Here is a 27,500-nt window from a genome sequence, read left to right as displayed (position 1 = left end):
TCTCCATTTACCGCTCCAGGTACTCTATTTAACGCTCCGCTCCGGGTTCTCCATTTACCACTCCAGCTCCACTCCGGGTTTTCCATTTACCGCTCCAGCTCCGCTCCGGGTTCTCCATTTACCGCTCCAGATCCAGGTTCTCCATTTACCGTTCCGGGTTCTCCATTTACTGGTCCAGAGCCAGATCCAGGTTCTCCATTTACCGCTCCAGGTACTCCATTTAACGCTCCGCTCCGGGTTCTCCATTTACCACTCCAGCTCCGCTCCGGGTTTTCCATTTATCGCTCCAGAGCCAGGTTCTCCATTTACCGCTCCAGGTACTCCATTTAACGCTCCGCTCCGGGTTCTCCATTTACCACTCCAGCTCCGCTCCGGGTTTTCCATTTACCGCTCCAGATCCGGGTTCTCCATTTACCGTTCCGGGTTCTCCATTTACCGGTCCAGCTCCAGATCCAGGTTCTCCATTTACCGCTCCAGGTACTCTATTTAACGCTCCGCTCCGGGTTCTCCATTTACCACTCCAGCTCCGCTCCGGGTTTTCCATTTACCGCTCCAGATCCGGGTTCTCCATTTACCGTTCCGGGTTCTCCATTTACTGGTCCAGAGCCAGATCCAGGTTCTCCATTTACCGCTCCAGGTACTCCATTTAACGCTCCGCTCCGGGTTCTCCATTTACCACTCCAGCTCCGCTCCGGGTTTTCCATTTATCGCTCCAGAGCCAGGTTCTCCATTTACCGCTCCAGGTACTCCATTTACCGCTCCAGGTACTCCATTTAATGCTCCGCTCCGGGTTCTCCATTTACCACTCCAGCTCCGCTCCGGGTTTTCCATTTATCGCTCCAGATCCAGGTTCTCCATTTACTGCTCCGGGTTCTCCATTTACCGGTCCAGCTCCAGATCCAGGTTCTCCATTTACCGCTCCAGGTACTCCATTTAACGCTCCGCTCCGGGTTCTCCATTTACCACTCCAGCTCCGCGCCGGGTTTTCCATTTACCGCTCCAGATCCGGGTTCTCCATTTACCGTTCCGGGTTCTCCATTTACTGGTCCAGAGCCAGATCCAGGTTCTCCATTTACCGCTCCAGGTACTCCATTTAACGCTCCGCTCCGGGTTCTCCATTTACCACTCCAGCTCCGCTCCGGGTTTTCCATTTATCGCTCCAGAGCCAGGTTCTCCATTTACCGCTCCAGGTACTCCATTTACCGCTCCAGGTACTCCATTTAATGCTCCGCTCCGGGTTCTCCATTTACCACTCCAGCTCCGCTCCGGGTTTTCCATTTATCGCTCCAGATCCAGGTTCTCCATTTACTGCTCCGGGTTCTCCATTTACCACTCCAGCTCCACTCCGGGTTTTCCATTTATCGCTCCAGATCCAGGTTCTCCATTTACTGCTCCGGATTCTCCATTTACTGGTCCAGCTCCAGATCCAGGTTCTCCATTTACCGTTCCGGGTTCTCCATTTACCGCTCCGGGTTTTCCATTTACCGTTCCGGGTTCTCCATTTACCGCTCCGGGTTCTCCATTTACCGCTCCAGCTCCGCTCTGGGTTCTCCATTTACTGGTCCAGCTCCAGATCCAGGTTCTCCATTTACCGTTCCGGGTTCTCCATTTACCGCTCCGGGTTTTCCATTTACCGTTCCGGGTTCTCCATTTACCGTTCCGGGTTCTCCATTTACCGCTCCGGGTTCTCCATTTACCGCTGCAGGTTCTCCATTTACCGCTCCGGGTTCTCCATTTACCGCTGCAGGTTCTCCATTTACCGCTGCAGGTTCTCCATTTATAAAATATGTTTTGTATTATTTGAAGTGACATTGTTGAAATGGTTTGGTGTGTTTCCATAACCACTGACCCTCATCACCCAATACAGCGTGTGTGTGTGTTCTGTGTGTGTGTGTGTGTGTGTGTGTGTGTGTGTGTTCTGTGCAGGTCATTAGTGTGAAGAGTTTCTGAAGGAGTTCTGCTGGATCTGTGATGAGCGTCAGAAGACCAGCAGGATGATGCAGAACAAACACACTCTCACACACTCACTCACACACTCACTCACACACTCACTCACACACACACACACACTCACTCACACACACACACATACACTCACACACACATACACGCACTCTCACACACACACACACACTATCACACTTACACTCACACATATACACACTCACACACACACACTCACTCACACACACTATCACACGCACTCAAACACACGCACACACACTCACTCTCACACTCACACACACACACTCTCTCACACTCACACACACTATCACACACCCTCAAACACACTCACACTCACACTCACACACACACACTCTCTCACACTCACACACACTATCACACGCACTCAAACACACTCACACACACTCACAGAAAGGTAAATGCACATGATTTGCGTGTTTAATGTGTGTCATGACAGGACTTCACACACAAGAAAGCCTGGAGTTTGACGTTTCTCCTTGCTGACATGTTTTCTGATCAAACTGATGCGTGTAGACAACTGGGAATGTTGTAAATACAAGACCAGACTATGAAGAGAAGCAGAGACTGATGGAAATCTCCCAAATATCTGAACTTTTATAAAGGATAAATGCCAGACATTCAAATCTGCTTTTGTTCCAGCCTTTAATGATGATTTTTATGTCTGTGAGTTTAATATGTATGATCACACAAACACCAGCAGTTCTGGGAACGTCACTGATTCCTGAGGAGCGTCTCGGCAGATTCAGGAAGAGGGAGATTCCACAGATCCGGGAACAGATTCAGGAAGAGGGAGATTCCACAGATCCGGGAACAGATTCAGGAAGATGATGTAGTTATGGTTTCTGTGTTTTATGCAGTCGAACATGCTGTGTTTGAGAGAAAAACTATTTATGCTGTAATTTAACAACAATAAAAGATTGCAAATAATGTCTCCGTAAGGCTGTTTTTAATTGCAGAAATAAAGTAGTTGCTGAGGATAGCAGTGAACAGTCTTGTTTTCTTGTTCTGCTGTGAAGGGTTAGAGAGAGTGTGTGAAAGAGTGTGTGTGTGTGTGTGTGTGTGTGTGACCGTGAGTGTAATTAATATAATCAAAGCCAAAAAGTTGTGTTTTAAATTTTATGTTGGTATCTAAAATGAATAATCCGCCAATGTTTTATATTTATTTTATAATGCATGTTAAAGCCGTTGTGCGCTCCAGCTGTTGGTGGCAGTAATGCGCCAAACATGGTTTGTTGAAAGCCAGCAAACAAGAAGAAGCGTGATTGCGCATGCGCGGAGGTCAGACAGCCAAAATGGCGGCGAGTAACGGCGGCGGGATGGAGGTGGACGCGACAGGTGAGAAATTCACTCGCGAGCGTCATTCAACGCGCTTCATTATTGACAGACTCACTTCACGAACATTAACCAACACACACGATAGCTTTACTGAAATCTCAGATCTCCAAGAACGGCCTGTGAGGTTCGTGCTGTTACTGACTGATGACGCAGGCTCGGGCTTGTTTCTGATTGGACAGGAACCGTCATAACTCCCGCCTCCTGGGCGGAATCTCTCCTGTGATTGGCCGTGTCTGTTGGGTTTTGACACTGTCATTTAAACTTCATAACAAACGGCTGAACGCTCGTTCTCAGGAGTATTTATTGACCAAAATGATCTGAAGATATAAATGAAATTCTTCAGTATTAGAGTCATTAAAACGTGTCAAATGAAAGATCTGAATGACTTAATTTCAGTCAGTATAAATTAATCTGTCATACTTACATATAGTGAATGAAATGGACACAAAGAGAAAGTTGTAGATATTTCAGAATGTTTATGTGGCTGAAAGTGCGTTTGGGCCACGCTTTATTATGTACATACATCAAAAATTATTTAATTGTTAGTACAATGTACTTATTATGTTGATGTTGTATTGCAAAACTCTTGGGTTAGGGGAAGGTCAACGGTATAATTATAGATGTAATTACAGGAATTAACTACAGCTGCAGGTATTTTTAAAAAATATAATCACAATATAAAATCATGCATGTACACCGTAAGTGCATTGTATCAAAGTATTAGTTTAAATCTTAGTTTATAGCAGTTAAAAACATTTAATATAAACTGGAACCTGTTTTTTAATCATCAGAAAGTTTCTCAGAACCATCATATAGTAATAGGCAAAAATTATTGATGGTTTTAAATCATTGTCGTCATGTCGTGTGTGTGTGTGTGTGTGTGTGTGTGTGTGTGTGTGCAGCGAGCCCCAGTGTGATGGCGTCTGGTGTAACAGGCAGTGTGTCTGTGGCGTTGCATCCGCTCGTCATCCTGAACATCTCCGATCACTGGATCCGGATCCGCTCGCAGGAGGGACGAGCCATTCAGGGTAAGTGTGTGTGTGTGTGTGTGTGTGTGTGTGTGTGTGTGTGTTTGCTGAGCTTCATAGTCTAATCCTCATCCTCAAAGGTAAAAACTGTTCACAGATGATGAGACCTGAGTCTGGTTTGTTGTCATTATGTAACGTTGAGTTGTCGTTCGTGTGTGTTTGTAGTTGTCGGCGCTCTGATCGGAAAGCAGGAGGGAAGAAACATTGAGGTGATGAATTCATTCGAGCTTCTGTTTCACACCGCAGAGGATCAAATTCACATCGATAAAGAGTATTACTACACTAAAGAAGAGCAGTGTGAGTATGACACACACACACTCACGCGCACACACGCACACACGCACACACGTTGTGCTACAATGATCAGCACTCGTGTGTGTGTGTATGTCTGTGCAAGCGCTCGCCTGTGTGTGTGTGTGTGTGTGTGTGTGTGTGTGTCTGTCTGTCTGTCTGTCTGTGCAAGTGCTCGCCTGTGTGTGTGTGTGTCTGTCTGTGCAAGCGCTCGCCTGTGTGTGTGTGTGTGTGTGTGTGTCTGTCTGTGCAAGCGCTCGCCTGTGTGTGTGTGTGTGTGTGTGTGTGTGTGTCTGTCTGTGCAAGCGCTCGCCTGTGTGTGTGTGTGTGTGTGTGTGTGTGTGTCTGTCTGTGCAAGCGCTCGCCTGTGTGTGTGTGTGTGTGTGTGTGTGTGTGTGTGTGTGTGTCTGTCTGTCTGTCTGTCTGTGCAAGTGCTCGCCTGTGTGTGTGTGTGTCTGTCTGTGCAAGCGCTCGCCTGTGTGTGTGTGTGTGTGTGTGTGTCTGTCTGTGCAAGCGCTCGCCTGTGTGTGTGTGTGTGTGTGTGTGTCTGTCTGTGCAAGCGCTCGCCTGTGTGTGTGTGTGTGTGTGTGTGTCTGTCTGTGCAAGCGCTCGCCTGTGTGTGTGTGTGTGTGTGTGTGTGTCTGTCTGTGCAAGCGCTCGCCTGTGTGTGTGTGTGTGTGTGTGTGTCTGTCTGTGCAAGCGCTCGCCTGTGTGTGTGTGTGTGTCTGTCTGTGCAAGCGCTCGCCTGTGTGTGTGTGTGTGTGTGTGTGTGTGTGTGTGTGTCTGTCTGTCTGTGCAAGCGCTCGCATGTGTGTGTGTGTGTCTGTGCAAGCGCTCGCATGTGTGTGTGTGTGTGTCTGTGCAAGCGCTCGCATGTGTGTGTGTGTGTGTGTCTGTGCAAGTGCTCGCCTCTGTGTGTGTGTCTGTGCAAGCGCTCGCCTGTGTGTGTGTGTGTATTTACAAATAGGGCTGGGCGATATATCGCATGACATTGTTATGCGCACCTCGTCAGTAAAGCCGGTTCCTTGATTAGTAGTAAATCGCCATCACCAGCTTTCAGATGGAGCGGTATTCACTACACAGAGCCGTAGTTCACTGACAAGCTGAGCCATATCGCATTAATTATCGCAGGCGATACGTCCGTGATAAAACTCTTGTCAGTGAACTACGGCTCTGTGTAGTGAATGCCGCTCCATCTGAAAGCTGGTGATGGCGATTTACTACTAATCAAGGAACCGGCTTTACTGACGATATGCGCATAACAATGTCATGCGATATATCGCCCAGCCCTATTTACAACATGTTTTTGAAGCGCTGATCATTGTAGCCAATCACAGACAGACTGATGAGCATGTGAACACATCGGCCAATCAGAGGCGTTTATGATTCCGCTCAACACACTCAAAGTGGCACAATTTTATACATTTCTGACAACTGTCACACTTACACATACTCACATGCACACACACACACACAATCATGAGTATTAGTGTAAGAGAGTATAAGTGAGTGTGCGAGTTTGTGTGTTTGAGTATGAGTGAGTGTGCGAGTATGAGTGTGTGTGTGTTTGAGTATCAGTGTGTGTGTTTGAGTATCAGTGTGTGTGTTTGAGTATCAGTGTGTGTGTGTGTGTGTGTGTGTTTGAGTATCAGTGTGTGTGTTTGAGTATGAGTGAGTATGTGTGTTTGAGTATGAGTGTGTGTATTAGTGACGCTGTTTTTCCTCTTTCAGTCAAGCAGGTTTTTAAGGACATGGAGTTTCTGGGCTGGTACACGACTGGTGGCGCTCCTGACCAATCAGATATCCACATTCATAAGCAGGTGGGTGGAGCTGCAGACAAAGCACCTCCCATCAGTGTGTGATGTGTCATACTGAAAATGTGTGTGTATTTGTAGGTGTGTGAGATCATCGAGAGTCCGCTGTTTCTGAAGCTTAACCCCATGACCAAACACACTGACGTAAGTCACACGCGCACAGATACACACACACACACTCACTCAAACTCTCTCACACATATACACTCACATTCATACACACACACACACACACTCATAGTCAGTCACAAACTCAAACTCATACTCTCACACACTCATACTCACACTCACGCATACTCGTACTCACACTCTCATACACTCATACTCACTCATTCTCGTACTCATACACACACTCATACTCACGCTCAACTCACTCATACTCACACTCACTCACTCATACTAACCCTCACACCATACTGTCACTCACCCTCACACTCACCCTCACCCTCACCCTCACACTCACACTCACACTCACACTCACACTCACACTCACACTCACACTCACACTCACACTCACACTCACACTCATACTCATACTCATACTCATACTCATACTCATACTCACACTCTCACTCATACTCACACTCATACTCCCTCACACCATACTGTCACTCACCCTCACACTCACACTCATACTCACACTCACACTCATACTCATACTCATACTCATACTCATACTCATACTCATACTCATACTCATACTCATACTCACACTCTCACTCATACTCACACTCATACTCCCTCACACTCATACTCACACTCATACTCACACTCACACTCACACTCACACTCATACTCATACTCATACTCATACTCACACTCTCACTCATACTCACACTCATACTCCCTCACACTCATACTCACACTCATACTCACACTCACACTCACACTCACACTCACACTCATACTCATACTCATACTCATACTCATACTCATACTCTCACTCATACTCACACTCATACTCCCTCACACTCATACTCTCACTCACACTCTCACTCTCTCATACTCCCTCACACTCATACTCATACTCCCTCACACTCACACTCATACTCATACTCCCTCACACTCACACTCATACTCATACTCCCTCACACTCACACTCATACTCATACTCCCTCACACTCACACTCATACTCATACTCCCTCACACTCACACTCATACTCATACTCCCTCACACTCACACTCATACTCATACTCCCTCACACTCACACTCATTCTCGAACTCATACTCACACTCATACTCACGCTCAACTCACTCATGCTCACTCATACATACTCATACTCAAACTCATACTCTCACACACTCATACTCACACTCACGCATACTCGTACTCACACTCTCATACACTCATACTCACTCATTCTCGTACTCATACACACACTCATACTCACGCTCAACTCACTCATACTCACTCACTCACTCATACTAACCCTCACACCATACTGTCACTCACCCTCACCCTCACCCTCACACTCACACTCACACTCACACTCATACTCACACTCATACTCATACTCATACTCATACTCATACTCACACTCACACTCTCACTCATACTCATACTCCCTCACACTCATACTCTCACTCACACTCTCACTCATACTCCCTCACACTCACACTCATACTCATACTCCCTCACACTCACACTCATACTCATACTCCCTCACACTCACACTCATACTCATACTCCCTCACACTCACACTCATACTCATACTCCCTCACACTCACACTCATTCTCGAACTCATACTCACACTCATACTCACGCTCAACTCACTCATGCTCACTCATACATACTCATACTCAAACTCATACTCTCACACACTCATACTCACACTCACGCATACTCGTACTCACACTCTCATACACTCATACTCACTCATTCTCGTACTCATACACACACTCATACTCACGCTCAACTCACTCATACTCACTCACTCACTCATACTAACCCTCACACCATACTGTCACTCACCCTCACCCTCACCCTCACCCTCACACTCACACTCACACTCATACTCATACTCATACTCATACTCATACTCATACTCACACTCACACTCTCACTCATACTCATACTCCCTCACACTCATACTCTCACTCACACTCTCACTCATACTCCCTCACACTCACACTCATACTCATACTCACACTCACACTCATACTCATACTCATACTCATACTCATACTCATACTCATACTCATACTCACACTCACACTCATACTCATACTCCCTCACACTCATACTCATACTCATACTCACACTCATACTCATACTCACACTCATACTCATACTCACACTCATACTCATACTCATACTCACACTCACACTCATACTCATACTCATACTCATACTCATACTCATACTCACACTCACACTCACACTCATACTCATACTCCCTCACACTCATACTCTCACTCACACTCTCACTCATACTCCCTCACACTCACACTCACACTCATACTCATACTCCCTCACACTCACACTCATTCTCGAACTCATACTCACACTTAGGGGTGCAACGGATCAAAAAACTCACGGTTCGGATCGTTTCTCGGATCAGAGTCACGGATCGGATCATTTTTCGGATCAGAAAAAAAAAAAAAAAAAAAGACAAGACAAATTAACACAAGTTTTTGTAACATTTTTAAAATATTAAATTAAAATATATAAAATCAACAGTGGGCGCACTTTGCTCAATTAGCCACATAAAAACGTCTCACTCAAATGGAGAACAAATACTTCCAGTATATAGTCCACAACAACAGTTGATAATGAAAGACTGTCACCCTTTATTCAAAAAACCTTGAGATATGTTTGGTAACTGCAGGCTCCCTGAATGAATTTAAAATTAATTTGCTATATTCCAGATCAATATATTTGTTTCCTTAAAATTTTAATTAACTTTAACGTTATTCTCATCTGAATTATAAATCATTTATTTCTGTATAAAATGATAGGCCTACTACCATTAAAAACACATTTGATTTATTTTTTAATCAATGTAGAATGTGTAACTTCAAAATAAACAAATTACTCTGTTTGAGGACAAGAAATGAAAACCAATGCAATATGATGAATGTCCAAAAGATGAGATAATTTTTGCTTTTAAACAGCATGTGTGTGTGTGTGTGTGTGTGTGTGTGTGTGTGTGTGTGTGTGATTGTTCGATCGCGCCCGTGCCTCTCTCTCTCTCTCTCTCTCTCTCTCTCTCTCTCTCTCTCTCTCTGACACACACACACACACACACACACATATTCCAGCATACATCGCAGCCTGTTCATTTTGCTTCGTTCACACCATACGCGAATAGAGCGTCAACTTCGCGTCTAGTTCGATGCTTGAACAGTTTGAATCCTTTCGCGCGTTCAAAGCGAATAGGACGCGCCGCGCGCGTATAATGATAAAGCAAGCGTTTGAAGCGAAATAGACGCGTGTTCCAAGGAAGCCAAAATGCTTCCAAACAGGGGATTTAAATGACGCGGGGCTTTCAAGCTCCTCTGTTCCTCTGCTCGCCATTACCACGCTGTGTGTGGACTGAACATGCGCACAACTTTTTTTTTTTTTCATAAATTAATCCGCGGATCACGTGTGTGCCGAACCGAAGATATTGATCCGAACGGATCACGGATCAATGATGATCCGTTGCACCACTACTCACACTCATACTCACGCTCAACTCACTCATGCTCACTCATACATACTCACACTCATACTCCCTCATACTCCTTCACACTCATACTCACACTCATACTCACACTCACACTCATACTCGCGATTATACTCACACTCATACTCCCACACACTCATACTTGCGCTTATACTCACACTCATACTCACACTCATACTCGCGCTTATACTCACACTCATACTCCCACACACTCATACTTGCGCTTATACTCACACTCATACTCCCACACACTCATACTCACACTCATACTGACACTCATACTCACGCTTATACTCACACTCACTCACACTCGTACTCAAACACTCATACTTAAACACACTCATACTCACACATTCATAGTCCTACTCATACACACTCACACTCACACCATACTCAGTCACACTCATACTCATACTCACACCATACTCATACTGACACTCATACTCACGCTTATACTCGTACTCACACTCGTACTCACACTCGTACTCACACTCGTACTCACACTCGCACTCACACTCGCACTCACACTCGTACTCACACTCGTACTCACACTCGTAGTCGTACTCGCACTCACACTCATACTCACACTCATACTCGCACACTCATAGTCCTACTCATACACACTCTCACACTCACACCATACTCATAGTCACATTCACTCTCATACTCATACTCACACACTCATACTCTCTTACATACTCACACTCTCACCATACTCATACTCACACTCATACTCATACTCACACACTCATACTCTCTTACATACTCACACTCACACCATACTCATACTCACACTCATACTCACACACTCATACTCTCTTACATACTCACTCACACCATACTCACATTCACACCATACTCATACTAACACTCATACTCATACTCACACACTCATACTCTCTTACACACTCATGCTCACACCATACTCATACTCACACTTATACTCATACCCACACTCACTCACACTCATACTCGTACTCAAACACTCATACTTAAACACACTCATACTCACACACTCATAGTCCTACTTATACACACTCTCACACTCATACTCATACTCACACACTCATACTCTCTTACACACTCATGCTCACACCATACTCACACTCATACTCACTCACACCATACTCACACTCATACTTAATCACACCATACTCACACCATACTCATACTCCCTCACACCACACTCATACTCACACTCATACTCACTCACACTCATACTCACACTCACACATCATGCTCATACTTCCTCACACCATACTCACACTCATGCTCACGCTCATGCTCACACTCACACCATACTCACACTCATACTTAATCACACCATACTCACACTCACACCATACTCATACTCCCTCACACCATACTCACACTCATACTCACTCACACTCATACTCACACTCACACATCATGCTCATACTCCCTCACACCATACTCACGCTCATGCTCACGCTCATGCTCACACTCACACCATACTCACACTCATGCTCACGCTCATACTCACACTCACACTCATACTCATACACTTACTCATACTCACACTCTTACACTCATACTCACTCACACCATACTCATACTCACACACACCATACTCACACTCATACTCACACTCATACTCGTGCTCACACACACTCATACTCACTCACACCACACTCATACTCACTCACACCATACTCACTCACAGTAGGGCTGGGCGATATATCGCATGACATTGTTATGCGCATATCGTCAGTAAAGCCGGTTCCTTGATTAGTAGTAAATTGCCATCACCAGCTTTCAGATGGAGCGGCATTCACTACACAGAGCCGTAGTTCACTGACAAGAGTTTTATCACGGACGTATCGCCTGCGATAATTAATGCGATATGGCTCAGCTTGTCAGTGAACTACGGCTCTGTGTAGTGAATACCGCTCCATCTGAAAGCTGGTGATGGCAATTTACTACTAATCAAGGAACCGGCTTTACTGACGAGGTGCGCATAACAATGTCATGCGATATATCGCCCAGCCCTAACTCACACCATACTCACACCCAGTGTTGTGCCTGAACGCGTTCATTGAACGATAGTTCATGAACTCGTTCATATTTTGGGCGAACGTGAACTGAACGTACTGCATTACTGCCTGATGAACGTTACAGTGAACTCGTTCATTCTGGTGTCTGTGAACGCCACACTCTCTCAGTTTAACTTCGTTCAATAGAGTGCCAGATTTCTATAGAGCCTTCCAGGCGAAAACCTGGCTAAAACACGCCGTAAACCGGCCTTAATATGTAGCGGAAAAAACACCCAATCTGGCAACACCAGCGTCAACTGATTCTCTTGTTCGATCTCGTTCTCGATCTCGAACACACTCATACTCACACATTCATAGTCCTACTCATACACACTCACACTCACACCATACTCAGTCACACTCATACTCATACTCACACCATACTCATACTGACACTCATACTCACGCTTATACTCGTACTCACACTCGTACTCACACTCGTACTCACACTCGTACTCACACTCGCTCTCACACTCGCACTCACACTCGTACTCACACTCGTACTCACACTCGTAGTCGTACTCGCACTCACACTCATACTCACACTCATACTCGCACACTCATAGTCCTACTCATACACACTCTCACACTCACACCATACTCATAGTCACATTCACTCTCATACTCATACTCACACACTCATACTCTCTTACATACTCACACTCTCACCATACTCATACTCACACTCATACTCATACTCACACACTCATACTCTCTTACATACTCACACTCACACCATACTCATACTCACACTCATACTCACACACTCATACTCTCTTACATACTCACTCACACCATACTCACATTCACACCATACTCATACTAACACTCATACTCATACTCACACACTCATACTCTCTTACACACTCATGCTCACACCATACTCATACTCACACTTATACTCATACCCACACTCACTCACACTCATACTCGTACTCAAACACTCATACTTAAACACACTCATACTCACACACTCATAGTCCTACTTATACACACTCTCACACTCATACTCATACTCACACACTCATACTCTCTTACACACTCATGCTCACACCATACTCACACTCATACTCACTCACACCATACTCACACTCATACTTAATCACACCATACTCACACCATACTCATACTCCCTCACACCACACTCATACTCACACTCATACTCACTCACACTCATACTCACACTCACACATCATGCTCATACTTCCTCACACCATACTCACACTCATGCTCACGCTCATGCTCACACTCACACCATACTCACACTCATACTTAATCACACCATACTCACACTCACACCATACTCATACTCCCTCACACCATACTCACACTCATACTCACTCACACTCATACTCACACTCACACATCATGCTCATACTCCCTCACACCATACTCACGCTCATGCTCACGCTCATGCTCACACTCACACCATACTCACACTCATGCTCACGCTCATACTCACACTCACACTCATACTCATACACTTACTCATACTCACACTCTTACACTCATACTCACTCACACCATACTCATACTCACACACACCATACTCACACTCATACTCACACTCATACTCGTGCTCACACACACTCATACTCACTCACACCACACTCATACTCACTCACACCATACTCACTCACAGTAGGGCTGGGCGATATATCGCATGACATTGTTATGCGCATATCGTCAGTAAAGCCGGTTCCTTGATTAGTAGTAAATTGCCATCACCAGCTTTCAGATGGAGCGGCATTCACTACACAGAGCCGTAGTTCACTGACAAGAGTTTTATCACGGACGTATCGCCTGCGATAATTAATGCGATATGGCTCAGCTTGTCAGTGAACTACGGCTCTGTGTAGTGAATACCGCTCCATCTGAAAGCTGGTGATGGCAATTTACTACTAATCAAGGAACCGGCTTTACTGACGAGGTGCGCATAACAATGTCATGCGATATATCGCCCAGCCCTAACTCACACCATACTCACACCCAGTGTTGTGCCTGAACGCGTTCATTGAACGATAGTTCATGAACTCGTTCATATTTTGGGCGAACGTGAACTGAACGTACTGCATTACTGCCTGATGAACGTTACAGTGAACTCGTTCATTCTGGTGTCTGTGAACGCCACACTCTCTCAGTTTAACTTCGTTCAATAGAGTGCCAGATTTCTATAGAGCCTTCCAGGCGAAAACCTGGCTAAAACACGCCGTAAACCGGCCTTAATATGTAGCGGAAAAAACACCCAATCTGGCAACACCAGCGTCAACTGATTCTCTTGTTCGATCTCGTTCAGCAAAATGAACACATCTTTTTTGAGTCATTTCGTTCATTTAAAGGGCTTTAAATGTTATACTATTAACTGGCAAATTCCCAGAACACCTCCACCTACGCAATATTGTTCATATTCTGAATTAAGAAATCATTATAATCCAGTCAAAAATGGTTTACAGAGAACATATTACTTTACCTTCCGAGTCTTTCGTTCATTTGTCACGTGACAGACGCAATGAATGGATTGTTCATGAACGACTCATCACGTTTACGTTACAAATCAAAACAAAAAGCAGCAAGGAGGCGTCGTATAATCATTTAAACGAGTTTTATGACAAGGTCGGTGAGGATGGGGAAAATCTGACGCATAGCTTCAGTGTTAAAACTGATAAAATAATTGTCTGTGGCAATCATTTTGAAATATAATATCTCGTAGCAACATGGAAAAAAAGAACTATGAACTAGTTCATTTTTTTAACTGTGAACTTAGTTAAAAATTTTCAAAAATGAACTATGAACTGAACTAGTTTTTAAAATTTGTGAACTGAACTTTGAACTAGTTCATGTAGAAAGTGAACTTTCCCAACACTACTCACACTATACTCACTCATACTCACTCACTCACACACACACACTCATACTCACTCACACACACCATACTCATACTCATGCTCACACTCACTCATACTCACTCATACTCACACTTTACACTCATACTCACTCACACCATACTCATACTCACACTCACACTCATACTCATACTCGTGCTCACACACACTCATACTCACTCACACCATACTCATGCTCACTCACACCACACTCATACTCACTCACACCATACTCATACTCACACTCACACTCATACTCATACTCGTGCTCACACACACTCATACTCACTCACACCATACTCATGCTCACTCACTCACACCATACTCATACTCACACTCATACTCACTCACACCATACTCACACAATACTCATACTCACACTTATATTTGTGCTCACACACACCATACTCATACTCCCTCACACCACACTCATACTCACGCTCACACTCATACTCACTCACACTCACACTCATACTCATACTCACACTCACACTCACACTCATACTCACACTCATATTCACACTCATACTCGCACTCACTTACACTCACACAGACCCATACTCACACTCATACTTATACTCACACACAATCACACTCACACATACATACACACACACACAGAATGTGTTTCTGAATCCTGACCTTTTACCCATTCCGTGCAGTTGCCAGTCAGCGTGTTTGAGTCTGTGATTGACATCATCAGTGGAGAGGTGAGTGTGTCTGTGTGTAGTTGTGTTTGTGGTCTTGATCGCATAATTTTTAACTTAGAGCTTAATGAACAAGAATGTGCAAATGTTTCTATATGTTCATGTACCTTCAATTATACTCTAGAGATCAATGTTTGTGTTAAAGTTGCGTTAAAGGTCAGAGGTCATGAGCTTTTGTCCTGTTGTTTATTACCTGTATTTATCTCGCTAGGCGACGATGCTGTTCGCTGAACTGCCGTATACACTGGCGACAGAAGAGGCCGAACGCATCGGAGTCGATCATGTCGCGAGGATGACAACCACAGGATCAGGAGAAAACTCTACAGGTACACTCACTCACTCACTCACTCACTCACTCACTCACTCACTCACTCACTCACTCACTCACACACACTCAAACACACTCAAACACACACACAGATTCACTCACTCACACACACACACACTCACACACACTACAGATCAAGTGATTGTTGTCTGTGTGTGTTTCAGTGGCGGAGCATCTGATCGCTCAGCACAGCGCTATAAAGATGCTGCACAGCCGCGTGAGGGTCATTCTGGAGTACGTCAAAGCCGTTCAGGCAGGTGAGTTAGACACACACACACAAATACATCTGACAACACATCTTAAACTGTCATCTACAGTCACAAACTCTTTGCTGTGTGTGTGTGTGTGTGTTAGGTGAAGTCCCGTTTAATCACGAGATCCTGCGGGAGGCAAACGCTCTGTGTCACCGTCTGCCTGTTCTCAACACACACAAGTTCAAGACCGACTTCTATGATGTAAGTGTACACAAAAACACACTCTCACACACTCATACTCACACACTCATATAAACATTCACACTCATACTCGCACACACTGTCACACACTCACACTCATACTCACACTTACACTCATACTCTCTCACACACACTCATACTCACACTCATACTCGCACCATTCACACTCACACACTCATAAACATTCACACTCATACTCGCACACACTGTCACACACTCACACTCACTCACTCACTCACACTCACTCATACTCATACTCACTCATACTCACTCATACTCACACATACTCACACTCATACTCTCACTCATACTCACACTCACACTCATACTCATACTAACACTCACACTCATACTAACACTCACACTCATACTCATACTAACTCACACTCACACTCATACTCATACTAACACTCACACTCATACTCACACTCACACTCATACTCATACTCACACACATACTCACACTCACACTCACACTCACACTCAAACTCATACTCATACTCATACTCACACTCACACTCACTCATACTCACAATCACAATCACACTCACACTCACTCATACTCACAATCACAATCACACTCACTCATACTCACACTCACAATCACAATCATACTCATACTCACTCATACTCACTCATACTCGCACTCACAATCACACTCATACTCACTCATACTCTCACTCTCACTCACACTCACACTCACACTCATACTCATACTCACACTCATACTCACACTCACACTCATACTCATACTCACACACATACTCACACTCACACTCACACTCAAACTCATACTCATACTCACACTCACACTCACTCATACTCACAATCACACTCACAATCACACTCACTCATACTCACACTCACAATCACAATCATACTCATACTCACTCATACTCACTCATACTCGCACTCACAATCACACTCATACTCACTCATACTCTCACTCACACTCACACTCATACTCATACTCACACTCATACTCACACTCACACTCACACTCATACTCATACTCACACTCACACTTACTCATACACTCACACTCACTCATACTCACACTCATACTCACATTCACACTCACACTTACTCATACACTGACACTCACACTTACTCATACACTGACACTCACTCATACTCACACTCATACTCTCACTCACACTCACACTCATACTCACACTCATACTCACACTCACACTCATACTCACACTCACACTTACTCATACACTCACACTCACTCATACTCACACTCATACTCACATTCACACTCACACTTACTCATACACTGACACTCACACTTACTCATACACTGACACTCACTCATACTCACACTCATACTCTCACTCATACTCTCACTCATACTCACACTCATACTCATACTCATACTCACACTCACACTCACACTCACACTCATACTCATACTCATACTCACACTCATACACACTCATACTCACACTCATACTCACACTCATACTCACACTCACACTTACTCATACACTCACACTCACTCATACTCACACTCATACTCACATTCACACTCACACTTACTCATACACTGACACTCACACTTACTCATACACTGACACTCACTCATACTCACACTCATACTCTCACTCATACTCTCACTCATACTCTCACTCATACTCACACTCATACTCTCACTCATACTCACACTCATACTCACACTCACACTCATACTCACACTCACACTCACACTCATACTCATACTCATACTCACACTCATACACTCATACACACTCATACTCACACTCATACTCTCACACACTCATACTCACACTCATACTCTGTTGTGAACTTAGAATCGAAAGACCAGGAGACTTGGTTGTTTCTTCAGCATGATTCTTTATTGAGAACACGAGCTGTCGTTAGCTGCAGTCACCAAGTCTGAATAAGTGAAATGTTCTCTTACAGTTTATATACATTAAGGGGCAGGAACAGAAAAGACAGGTTTAGGAACCGGTTTTAGACTGAGAGCATTGCCCACCCTAATCCACTCAGCATATCTATTCAAACACTGAGACCCGAGTACAGGACTGGCTGGACTTTCTTGCTAAAACACAAACTCCAAGAGTTTCAGTAAAACAGGACTGACCAGAGTCGTTTGCTAGAAAACTCTGATAATCATAATTTATACCTAACCTTAACATGCTAAATTCAATGTCAAGTCAAGTCAAGTCATCTTCATTTATATAGCGCTTTTAACAATGTAGATTGTCTCAAAGCAGCTTTACAGAGATAAGCGTATAATTTAAGGTAACAGAGATTGTTTCGGCTTTACAGCAGAGTTAAGTTATTTCCATCTAAAGTTAGTTTTAATTGATTTGGTTCCGTCGCAATGATCATTTGTTATTAAATTAGGGGCCGCTAAGACGACACCATTCTCTCTACACAGACTTTAAACGCGAACCTGTGAGAAACGCTGATGGCGTTCACATGCGCATTTAGAATGGGTTCTATAGTTATGTGCGTTAGAATATACGCAGGTTTGGAATTCCCTACAAGCCAAGCCTAAACAAAATACTTGTCTTTCCTTATAAATTCTGATAAGGAATTTTATTTTATTTGTTGCTTTGGGGTAGGACCGCAAGACGAATTTTCCCGACAACGCCTTATCTGTAGAGTGGTAGTGGGATCCTCCATAGGGAGAGACTAGTTGGCACTTCAGCACTGCGTTGTCATCGGTCCAGGTGAAGGTCCTTCGTCAGATCTGGATACGGCCCGGATCCGGCAGGCTGCAGGAAAAACCTTGGGATAAACACAGACACTAAAATTAGCGTAGATGCCATTCTTCTCATGATGTAACGAGTACATCAGGATTTTTGGGAAGTGTTCCCGGTTCCGGCTGACCTAATCTATGCAGCATAACATTAAATTATAGAAGTCTATAATGTATTATGTGAAAGCTAGGTCAAAGAGATGTGTCTTTAATCTGGCTTTGAACTGACAGAGTGTGTCTGCTTCCCGGACAATGGTAGGAAGACTGTTCCAGAGTTTTGGTGCTAAATAGGAGAAGGATCTCCCGCCAGCAGTGGATTTAGATATTCTAGGTATAATCAACTGGCCGGAATTTTGAGATCGTAATAGACGTGACGGACTATAATGCGTTAAGAGCTCGCTCAAGCACTGCGGAGCTAAACCATTCAGTGCTTTGTAAGTAATCAGCAATATTTTAAAATTTATGCGATGTTTAATAGGGAGCCAGTGCAGTTTTGACAGAACCGGGCTAATATGGTCATACTTCCTGGTTCTGGTAAGAACTCGAGCTGCTGCGTTTTGGACCAGCTGTAGTTTGTTTATTAAGCGTGCAGGGCAACCACCCAGTAGAGCATTACAGTAATCTAGCCTTGAGGTCATGAACGCATGAACTAATTGTTCCGCATTTGTCAATGAGAGCATATGACGTAATTTAGATATATTTTTAAGATGGAAAAAGTATCGTCAGCATAACAGTGAAAGCTAATTCCATGTTTCCTAATGATATCTCCTAATGGTAGCATGTACAGAGTGAACAGCAGCGGTCCTAATACTGAGCCTTGTGGTACGCCATACTTAACCTGTGATCGATGAGACATCTCATCATTTACTGCTACAAACTGATAACGGTCAGATAAGTGTGATTTAAACCATGCTAGTGCATTTCCTGTAATGCCAACATAATGTTCTAATCTATTTAAAAGAACGTTGTGGTCGATGGTGTCAAATGCAGCGCTAAGATCGAGTAACACTAATAGAGAGATACAACCACGATCGGATGATAAGAGCAAATCATTTGTGACTCTAACGAGAGCTGTTTCGGTACGATGGTACGGTCTAAATCCGGACTGGAAATCCTCAGATATCATTTCTTTCTAGAAAGGAACACAGTTGTGAGGATACTGCCTTTTCTAATATATTTGACAGAAAAGGTAGATTCGAGATCGGCCTGTAATTGACTAATTCTGAAGGATCAAGTTGCGTTTTTTTAACAAGCGGTTTAATCAAAGCCAACTTAAAGTTTTTTGGTACGTATCCTAGAGACAAAGATGAATTAATGATATTAAGAAGAGGATCTATGACCTCTGGAAGTATTTCTTTCAGTAGCTTAGTCGGTATAGGGTCTAACATACATGTTGTAGATTTAGATGATTTAATGAGTTTAGTAAATTCTTCCTCTCCTATAGCAACGAATGAATCAAATTTTTCCTCAGGGAGACTACAATGCACTGCCTGATGCGATACTGTAGTAGACGGTTGCATAGTTATAATTTTGTCCCTGATATTATCAATCTTATAAGTGAAGAAGTTCATAAAGTCATTACTGCTGTGTTGCTTGGAAACTTCGGTGCTTGAAGCTTTATTTTTCGTTAGTTTAGCCACCGTTTCAAATAAATACCTAGGATTATGTTTATTTTCTTCTAATAGGGTTGAAAAATAAGCAGATCTAGCAGCTTTTAAAGCCTCCCTGTAAGTAATTGAGCTCTCTTTCCATGAAATGCGAAATACCTCTAGTTTTGTTTTCTTCCAGTTGCGCTCCATTTTTCTGGCTGCTCTCTTAAGGGCCCGAGTGTGCTCGTTGTACCACGGCGTTGGACTATTTTCTTTAATCTTTAAGCGCAACGGAGCAACTGTGTCTAAAGTGCTGGAAAAGAGAGAGTTAAACGTTTCTGTTGTAATATCTAGTTCTTCTAAGCTATCTGAGATGCTGAGATGATGAAACTGATTAGGAAGATTATTAATAAAGCAATCTTTAGTAGCAGAAGTGATAGGTCTCACATATTTGAAACACGGAGTCGGCTTTGCAGCCTTGGCTAAATGAAGTTTACACGAGACTAGGTAATGATCTGAGATGTCATCGCTCTGCTGCAGAATTTCAACGGCATCCACATCTATTCCGTGTGATAATATTAGATCTAGAGTATGATTACGACGATGAGTAGGTCCTGACACGTGTTGTCTAACTCCAATTGAATTTACAGTGTCTTTAAATGCCAATCCCAATGCATCTTTTTCATTATCGATGTGTATATTAAAATCACCAACAATTAGTACTTTATCTGCAGTCAATATTAATTCTGATAGAAAGTCCGCAAATTCTTTGATAAAGTCTGTATGGTGCCCTGGTGGCCTGTATACAGTAGCCAGCACAAATCTCAAACGTGATTTATCATTTACACTATATATTGCTATATTAAGCACCAATGTTTCAAAAGAATTATATTTAAAACTTGATTTCTTAGTGGTTTTGAAACTATTACTATAAATTACAGCAACTCCTCCCCCTTTGCGTTTCAGACGAGGCTCATGTTTATAACAGTAATCTTGCGGGGTTGATTCATTTAAAGTAATGTAATCGTTTGGTTTTAGCCAGGTTTCTGTCAAACACAGCACATCTAGGTTATTATCTGAAATCATATCATTAACAATGAGTGCTTTTGAAGTAAGCGATCGAATATTCAGCAACCCAAGCTTTAGCATTTGCTCATCTGTATTATATCTGTTTTTTATTTGTTGAACATCAATTAAATTTTTAACCTTAGTTGGGTTTAAACGTTTTTTGGATTTCCTAATTCGGGGAACAGACACAGTCTCTATATGATGATAGCTAGGTGAAAGAGGCTCTATGTGATGGGATTTATCTGACCTTGGTGACGCGAGGCCGCTAGCAGACAGTCGGTTAAGCCAGTCTGTCTGCTTCCTGACCTGAGCCCCAGATTGTCATGTCAATGTAAACCTAAATTAAACATTTTAATAAATCTGGATTCCCACAACTCACACTCATACTCACACTCATACTCACACTCATACTCACTCACACTCAAACTCACACTCACACTCACTCTCATACTCATACTCATACTCACACTCACACTCACACTCACACTCACACTCACACTCATACTCATACTCACACTCACACTCATACTCACACTCACACTCATACTCTACTCACACTCATACTCTACTCACACTCATACTCACACTCACACTCATACTCATACTCACACTCTACTCACACTCATACTCTACTCACACTCACTCATACTCATACTCTACTCACACTCACACTCTACTCACACTCTACTCACACTCACACTCATTCTCACACTCATTCTCACACTCATTCTCACACTCATACTCATACTCACACTCACACTCACTCTCACTCACTCTCACTCTCACACTCTCACTCACACTCACACTCATACTCTACTCTCACTCACACTCATACTCTACTCACACTCATACTCATACTCTACTCACACTCATACTCATACTCTACTCACACTCATACTCTACTCACACTCATACTCACTCTCACACACACACACACACACACACACACATACATACTTACTCATACACTCAAACTCACACTCACACTCACACTCATTCACACTCACTCAAACTCACACTCACACTCACACTCACACTCATACTCATACTCATACTCATACTCTACTCACACTCATACTCTACTCACACTCATACTCACACTCTACTCACACTCACACTCACACTCATACTCATACTCTACTCACACTCATACTCTACTCACACTCTACTCACACTCATACTCTACTCACACTCATACTCACACTCACACTCATACTCACACTCTACTCACACTCATACTCTACTCACACTCACTCATACTCATACTCTACTCACACTCACACTCTACTCACACTCTACTCACACTCTACTCACACTCTACTCACACTCTACTCACACTCTACTCACACTCTACTCACACTCATTCTCACACTCATACTCACACTCACTCACTCTCACACTCTCACTCTCACTCACACTCTACTCTCACTCACACTCATACTCATACTCACACTCTACTCACACTCACACTCACACTCACACTCATACTCTACTCACACTCATACTCACACTCACACTCACACTCATACTCACACTCATACTCACACTCTACTCACACTCACACTCATACTCTACTCACACTCACTCATACTCATACTCTACTCACACTCACACTCTACTCACACTCTACTCACACTATACTCACACTCACACTCATACTCACACTCACTCACTCTCACTCTCACACTCTCACTCTCACTCACACTCATACTCACACTCATACTCATACTCTACTCACACTCATACTCATACTCTACTCACACTCATACTCTACTCACACTCATACTCATACTCTACTCACACTCATACTCATACTCACTCTCTCACACACACACACACACACACACACACACATTCTCATACACTCAAACTCACACTCACACTCATTCACACTCACTCAAACTCACACTCACACTCACACTCATACTCATACTCACACTCACACTCATACTCACACTCTACTCACACTCACACTCACACTCATACTCTACTCACACTCATACTCACACTCACACTCACACTCATACTCACACTCATACTCACACTCTACTCACACTCACACTCATACTCTACTCACACTCACTCATACTCATACTCTACTCACACTCACACTCTACTCACACTCTACTCACACTCATTCTCACACTCATACTCTACTCACACTCATACTCATACTCACTCTCTCACACACACACACACACACACACACACACACACACACACATACTCATACACTCAAACTCACACTCACACTCATTCACACTCACTCAAACTCACACTCACACTCATTCACACTCACTCAAACTCACACTCACACTCACACTCACACTCATACTCATACTCATACTCATACTCACACTCACACTCATACTCTACTCACACTCATACTCACACTCACACTCATACTCACACTCATACTCACACTCTACTCACACTCACACTCATACTCTACTCACACTCACTCATACTCATACTCTACTCACACTCACACTCTACTCACACTCTACTCACACTCATACTCATACTCACACTCACTCTCACTCACTCTCACTCTCACACTCTCACTCTCACTCACACTCTACTCTCACTCACACTCATACTCTACTCACACTCATACTCATACTCTACTCACACTCATACTCTACTCACACTCATACTCATACTCTACTCACACTCATACTCATACTCACTCTCTCACACACACACACACACACACACACACACACACACACACACACACACATACTCATACTCATACACTCATATTCTCACTCATACTCACTCACACACTCATACTCATACTCACACTCACACTCATACTCATACACTCATACTCACACTCATACTCTCACACACTCATACACACACTCGTACACACACTCATACTCACACTCAGTCACACTCATACTCTCACACACTCATACTTGCACACTCACACACACAGACTCACACAAACACACATACACTCATACTCGCACTCACAAACTCATATAAACATTCACACTCATACTCACACTCTCACAAATACTCGCACACTGTTTCTCTCACACACTCACACACTCATTCTCACGCACATACTCGTACTCACGCACATACTCATACTCACACTCTCTCACACATACACACTCTCTCTCTCTCATACTCACACTCACACACACAGTCACACACACACAAACTCTTCAGATGCTTGATCAGATGAATTACATTCACACACTGTGACTGAAGTACTGTTGTCTGATCTCTGTGTGTGTGTGTGTGTGTGTGTCCTCAGCAATGTAATGACGTGGGTCTGATGGCGTATCTGGGATCCATCACCAAAACCTGCAACAGCATGAATCAGTTCATCAACAAGTTCAACGTCCTGTACGACCGTCAGGGCATCGGCCGGCGCATGAGAGGCCTGTTCTTCTGAAACACTCCGTCGCCTGCTCTCTCTCCCATCATAACCTGTGCTCTCTCGCCCTTCATATCCTCTGCTCTCTCTCCCATCATACCCTGTGCTCTCTCTCATCATATTCTCATTTCTCTCTCGCCCTTCATATTCTCTTCTCTTTGTCACTCTTCATATTCGCTGCTCTCTCTGACTGTTCCTGCTGTTTGACAAATAAACATGATGTTTTTGTGCGAGACTGTCTGTTTATCATTACCTGTGCATGTCCAGATATGAGACGCAACCCTCGAGTCGGGTTTATTTCTGATTCAGATTCTTTCATAGCAGTTTAGGAAACTGTTTAGGAAACATCTGTATCGCTCACGCTCCATTAGATGAGCGTCTGTAGATCACTGCTCGTGTCCAACACACACTTTGACCCACGAGATCAACAGCCATTACACGTTTCCAGAAGGAGATCAGAGTTTTAAAGCAAACTACCTAGATATTCATTTATTCATTCATCTACATTTCATTTAAATGTAGTGTTTGATAAATATTAAAAAATATTTCCCAGATGAAAGTGCTATTTTATGAGCTGTTACCAGGTCAGGGGGACAAATCATCAAGTTCCAAACAGAAGTCTTCATTTTTAATAAGTTAAAATGAGATTAATGCAAAATCTACTGATTTACGCGTTAGATTTATAAAGAAATGTTGATAAGCTGCACCAAAACCGTTAGTTCAAACACCACAAGAGCTAATAGACAGGCTGTGTGAATGTGTGTGAGTGAGACGGAGTGTGTGTTTATTGTGTCTCTTATGCTCACTCAGCATCTGTAAAACTCTTTAAACACTAGCAGCTGTGAAGGTAAAGCTAATGATCTGAAATCTGCTGCTCTTAGCGGAGACTCTCAGTGTGAAGCTTCACGAGCGTCTGCTTCCTGAAACAACTGACCAGGACAAAACCATTCCGTCCACTTCAAACTTTTATTGATGTTTCTGAACATGGGTTATGAAGCATGAAACACACAATGAAATGAAACAGACAGTGTCGGCTCTATGCGCTGTCGGCTGAAGGATAGGCGTGTCGGAGCGGGTCGTAGAGCTCAGACCGGTAGTTGTAGGGATGAGGGTTGGAGTAATAATACGGATGCGGTTGTTTCTTGCTGACGGGAATTGGATCAGGATCGTCCTCCTCCAGAACCGGAGCCGGAACCTTCCCCTTCACGGGCCGCGGCGGGTGGTCGATCAAGCAGTCGGGGTCCCAGTACGGGTCGCAATCGAACTCCATGGCCTTGAAGAGCATGGGGGCGGGAGGAGGGGGCGGGGACAGCTCAGGTGTTCTGGAGGGGGGCGGGGCCGGGGGCGGGGTCTCCAGCCGGCAGGTGGAGTGGTAGCGCGGGTCGCACAGCACCGGCACGGCTCCGGTGGGCATGTAGACAATGTGTGGTTTACACAGCGGGTCTTTACTGTTGCACAGATACACCACATCAGCCTGAGCGAGGGGCGGAGCCACGCCCTTAACTGGGGCTGGGGGCGGAGCTATGCCCTTAACTGGGGCTGGGGGCGGAGCCATGGCTTTAACTGGGGCCGGGGGCGGAGCCTGCTTACACCCCTTGTCTTTGGCAGGGTCGCACTTGGGAAGCGGTGGGAGAACCGGAAGGCCCAGTTTGCTCTGGTACTGGACGGCGTTGGGCCCGTAGACGTGCTCCAGCTGCCTCATCTGCTGGTACAGCATCCGGATCCGGTCGATCTCGTACAGCTGCGGGAATACACACGGGACAAAGGAGTTGTAATCTTGAGAGATAGCTTTATATTTTCATATATAAAGATAAAATATATACTGAGTGTGAAAATTATAAAAACGCATTAAAATACAGTAGTCAACATTTGAAGTGGATCAAAAAAGTTCATCAAAGTTTATCTTAAGACAAGAACGGGTAATGTTGAAAAGTCATGTATAACTTTGATGAAAGGGTTAGATCCACTTCTAATGTTCACTACTGTAATATCAGCAACATGTCTCTAGTGTTTCATCACTGAATCTACAGTACAGCACAACCATATATTATTTAGTTGGGTTTATCTGTCATCTTGTGAAGCGTGTGTGTGTGTGTGTGTGTGTGTGTGTGTGTGTGTGTGTGTGTGTGTGTGTGTGTGTGTGTGTGTGTGTGTGTGTGCTGG

At 43.9% G+C, this 27,500-nt stretch overlaps 3 protein-coding genes across 4 annotated transcripts in view; 2 read left to right on the top strand and 1 right to left on the bottom strand.

Annotated features, from left to right (window-relative positions):
* Positions 1-2,907, top strand: part of evc (EvC ciliary complex subunit 1) — a gene marked incomplete at its 5' end in the record, with an annotated part of 58,492 nt that extends 55,585 nt beyond the window's left edge. For both annotated transcript variants that reach the window (XR_014031415.1, XM_081383514.1), the window contains one exon: positions 1,927-2,907. Coding sequence is in view for 1 of the 2 variants with exons in the window: in XM_081383514.1 (XP_081239640.1) it covers positions 1,927-1,934 (8 nt within the window). The remainder of the gene's footprint in view (positions 1-1,926) is intronic.
* A 273-nt stretch (positions 2,908-3,180) lies between these two features.
* Positions 3,181-25,570, top strand: cops6 (COP9 signalosome subunit 6). Its single transcript, XM_081381939.1, has 10 exons — positions 3,181-3,321; positions 4,224-4,349; positions 4,515-4,646; positions 6,372-6,460; positions 6,536-6,598; positions 15,725-15,772; positions 15,981-16,095; positions 16,262-16,354; positions 16,452-16,552; positions 25,215-25,570. Exons 1-10 carry the CDS (start codon positions 3,255-3,257, stop codon positions 25,353-25,355), a joined length of 975 nt encoding a protein of 324 aa, XP_081238065.1. The 5' UTR covers positions 3,181-3,254; the 3' UTR covers positions 25,356-25,570.
* Positions 25,571-26,373: 803 nt separating this feature from the next.
* and4 (actinodin4) overlaps positions 26,374-27,500 on the bottom strand; it is a gene marked incomplete at both ends in the record, with an annotated part of 4,269 nt that continues 3,142 nt past the window's right edge. Inside the window, one exon of the mRNA XM_081383461.1 lies at positions 26,374-27,078. Within this exon, the coding sequence (XP_081239587.1) occupies positions 26,374-27,078 (705 nt within the window). The remainder of the gene's footprint in view (positions 27,079-27,500) is intronic.

Source organism: Scardinius erythrophthalmus (genome assembly GCF_964197995.2).
Source record: "Scardinius erythrophthalmus genome assembly, chromosome: 13".
NCBI classification, from domain to species: domain Eukaryota; kingdom Metazoa; phylum Chordata; class Actinopteri; order Cypriniformes; family Leuciscidae; genus Scardinius; species Scardinius erythrophthalmus.
The sequence above is the reverse complement of the archived record's forward strand: the minus strand, read 5'-3'. Positions and strand labels throughout refer to the sequence as shown.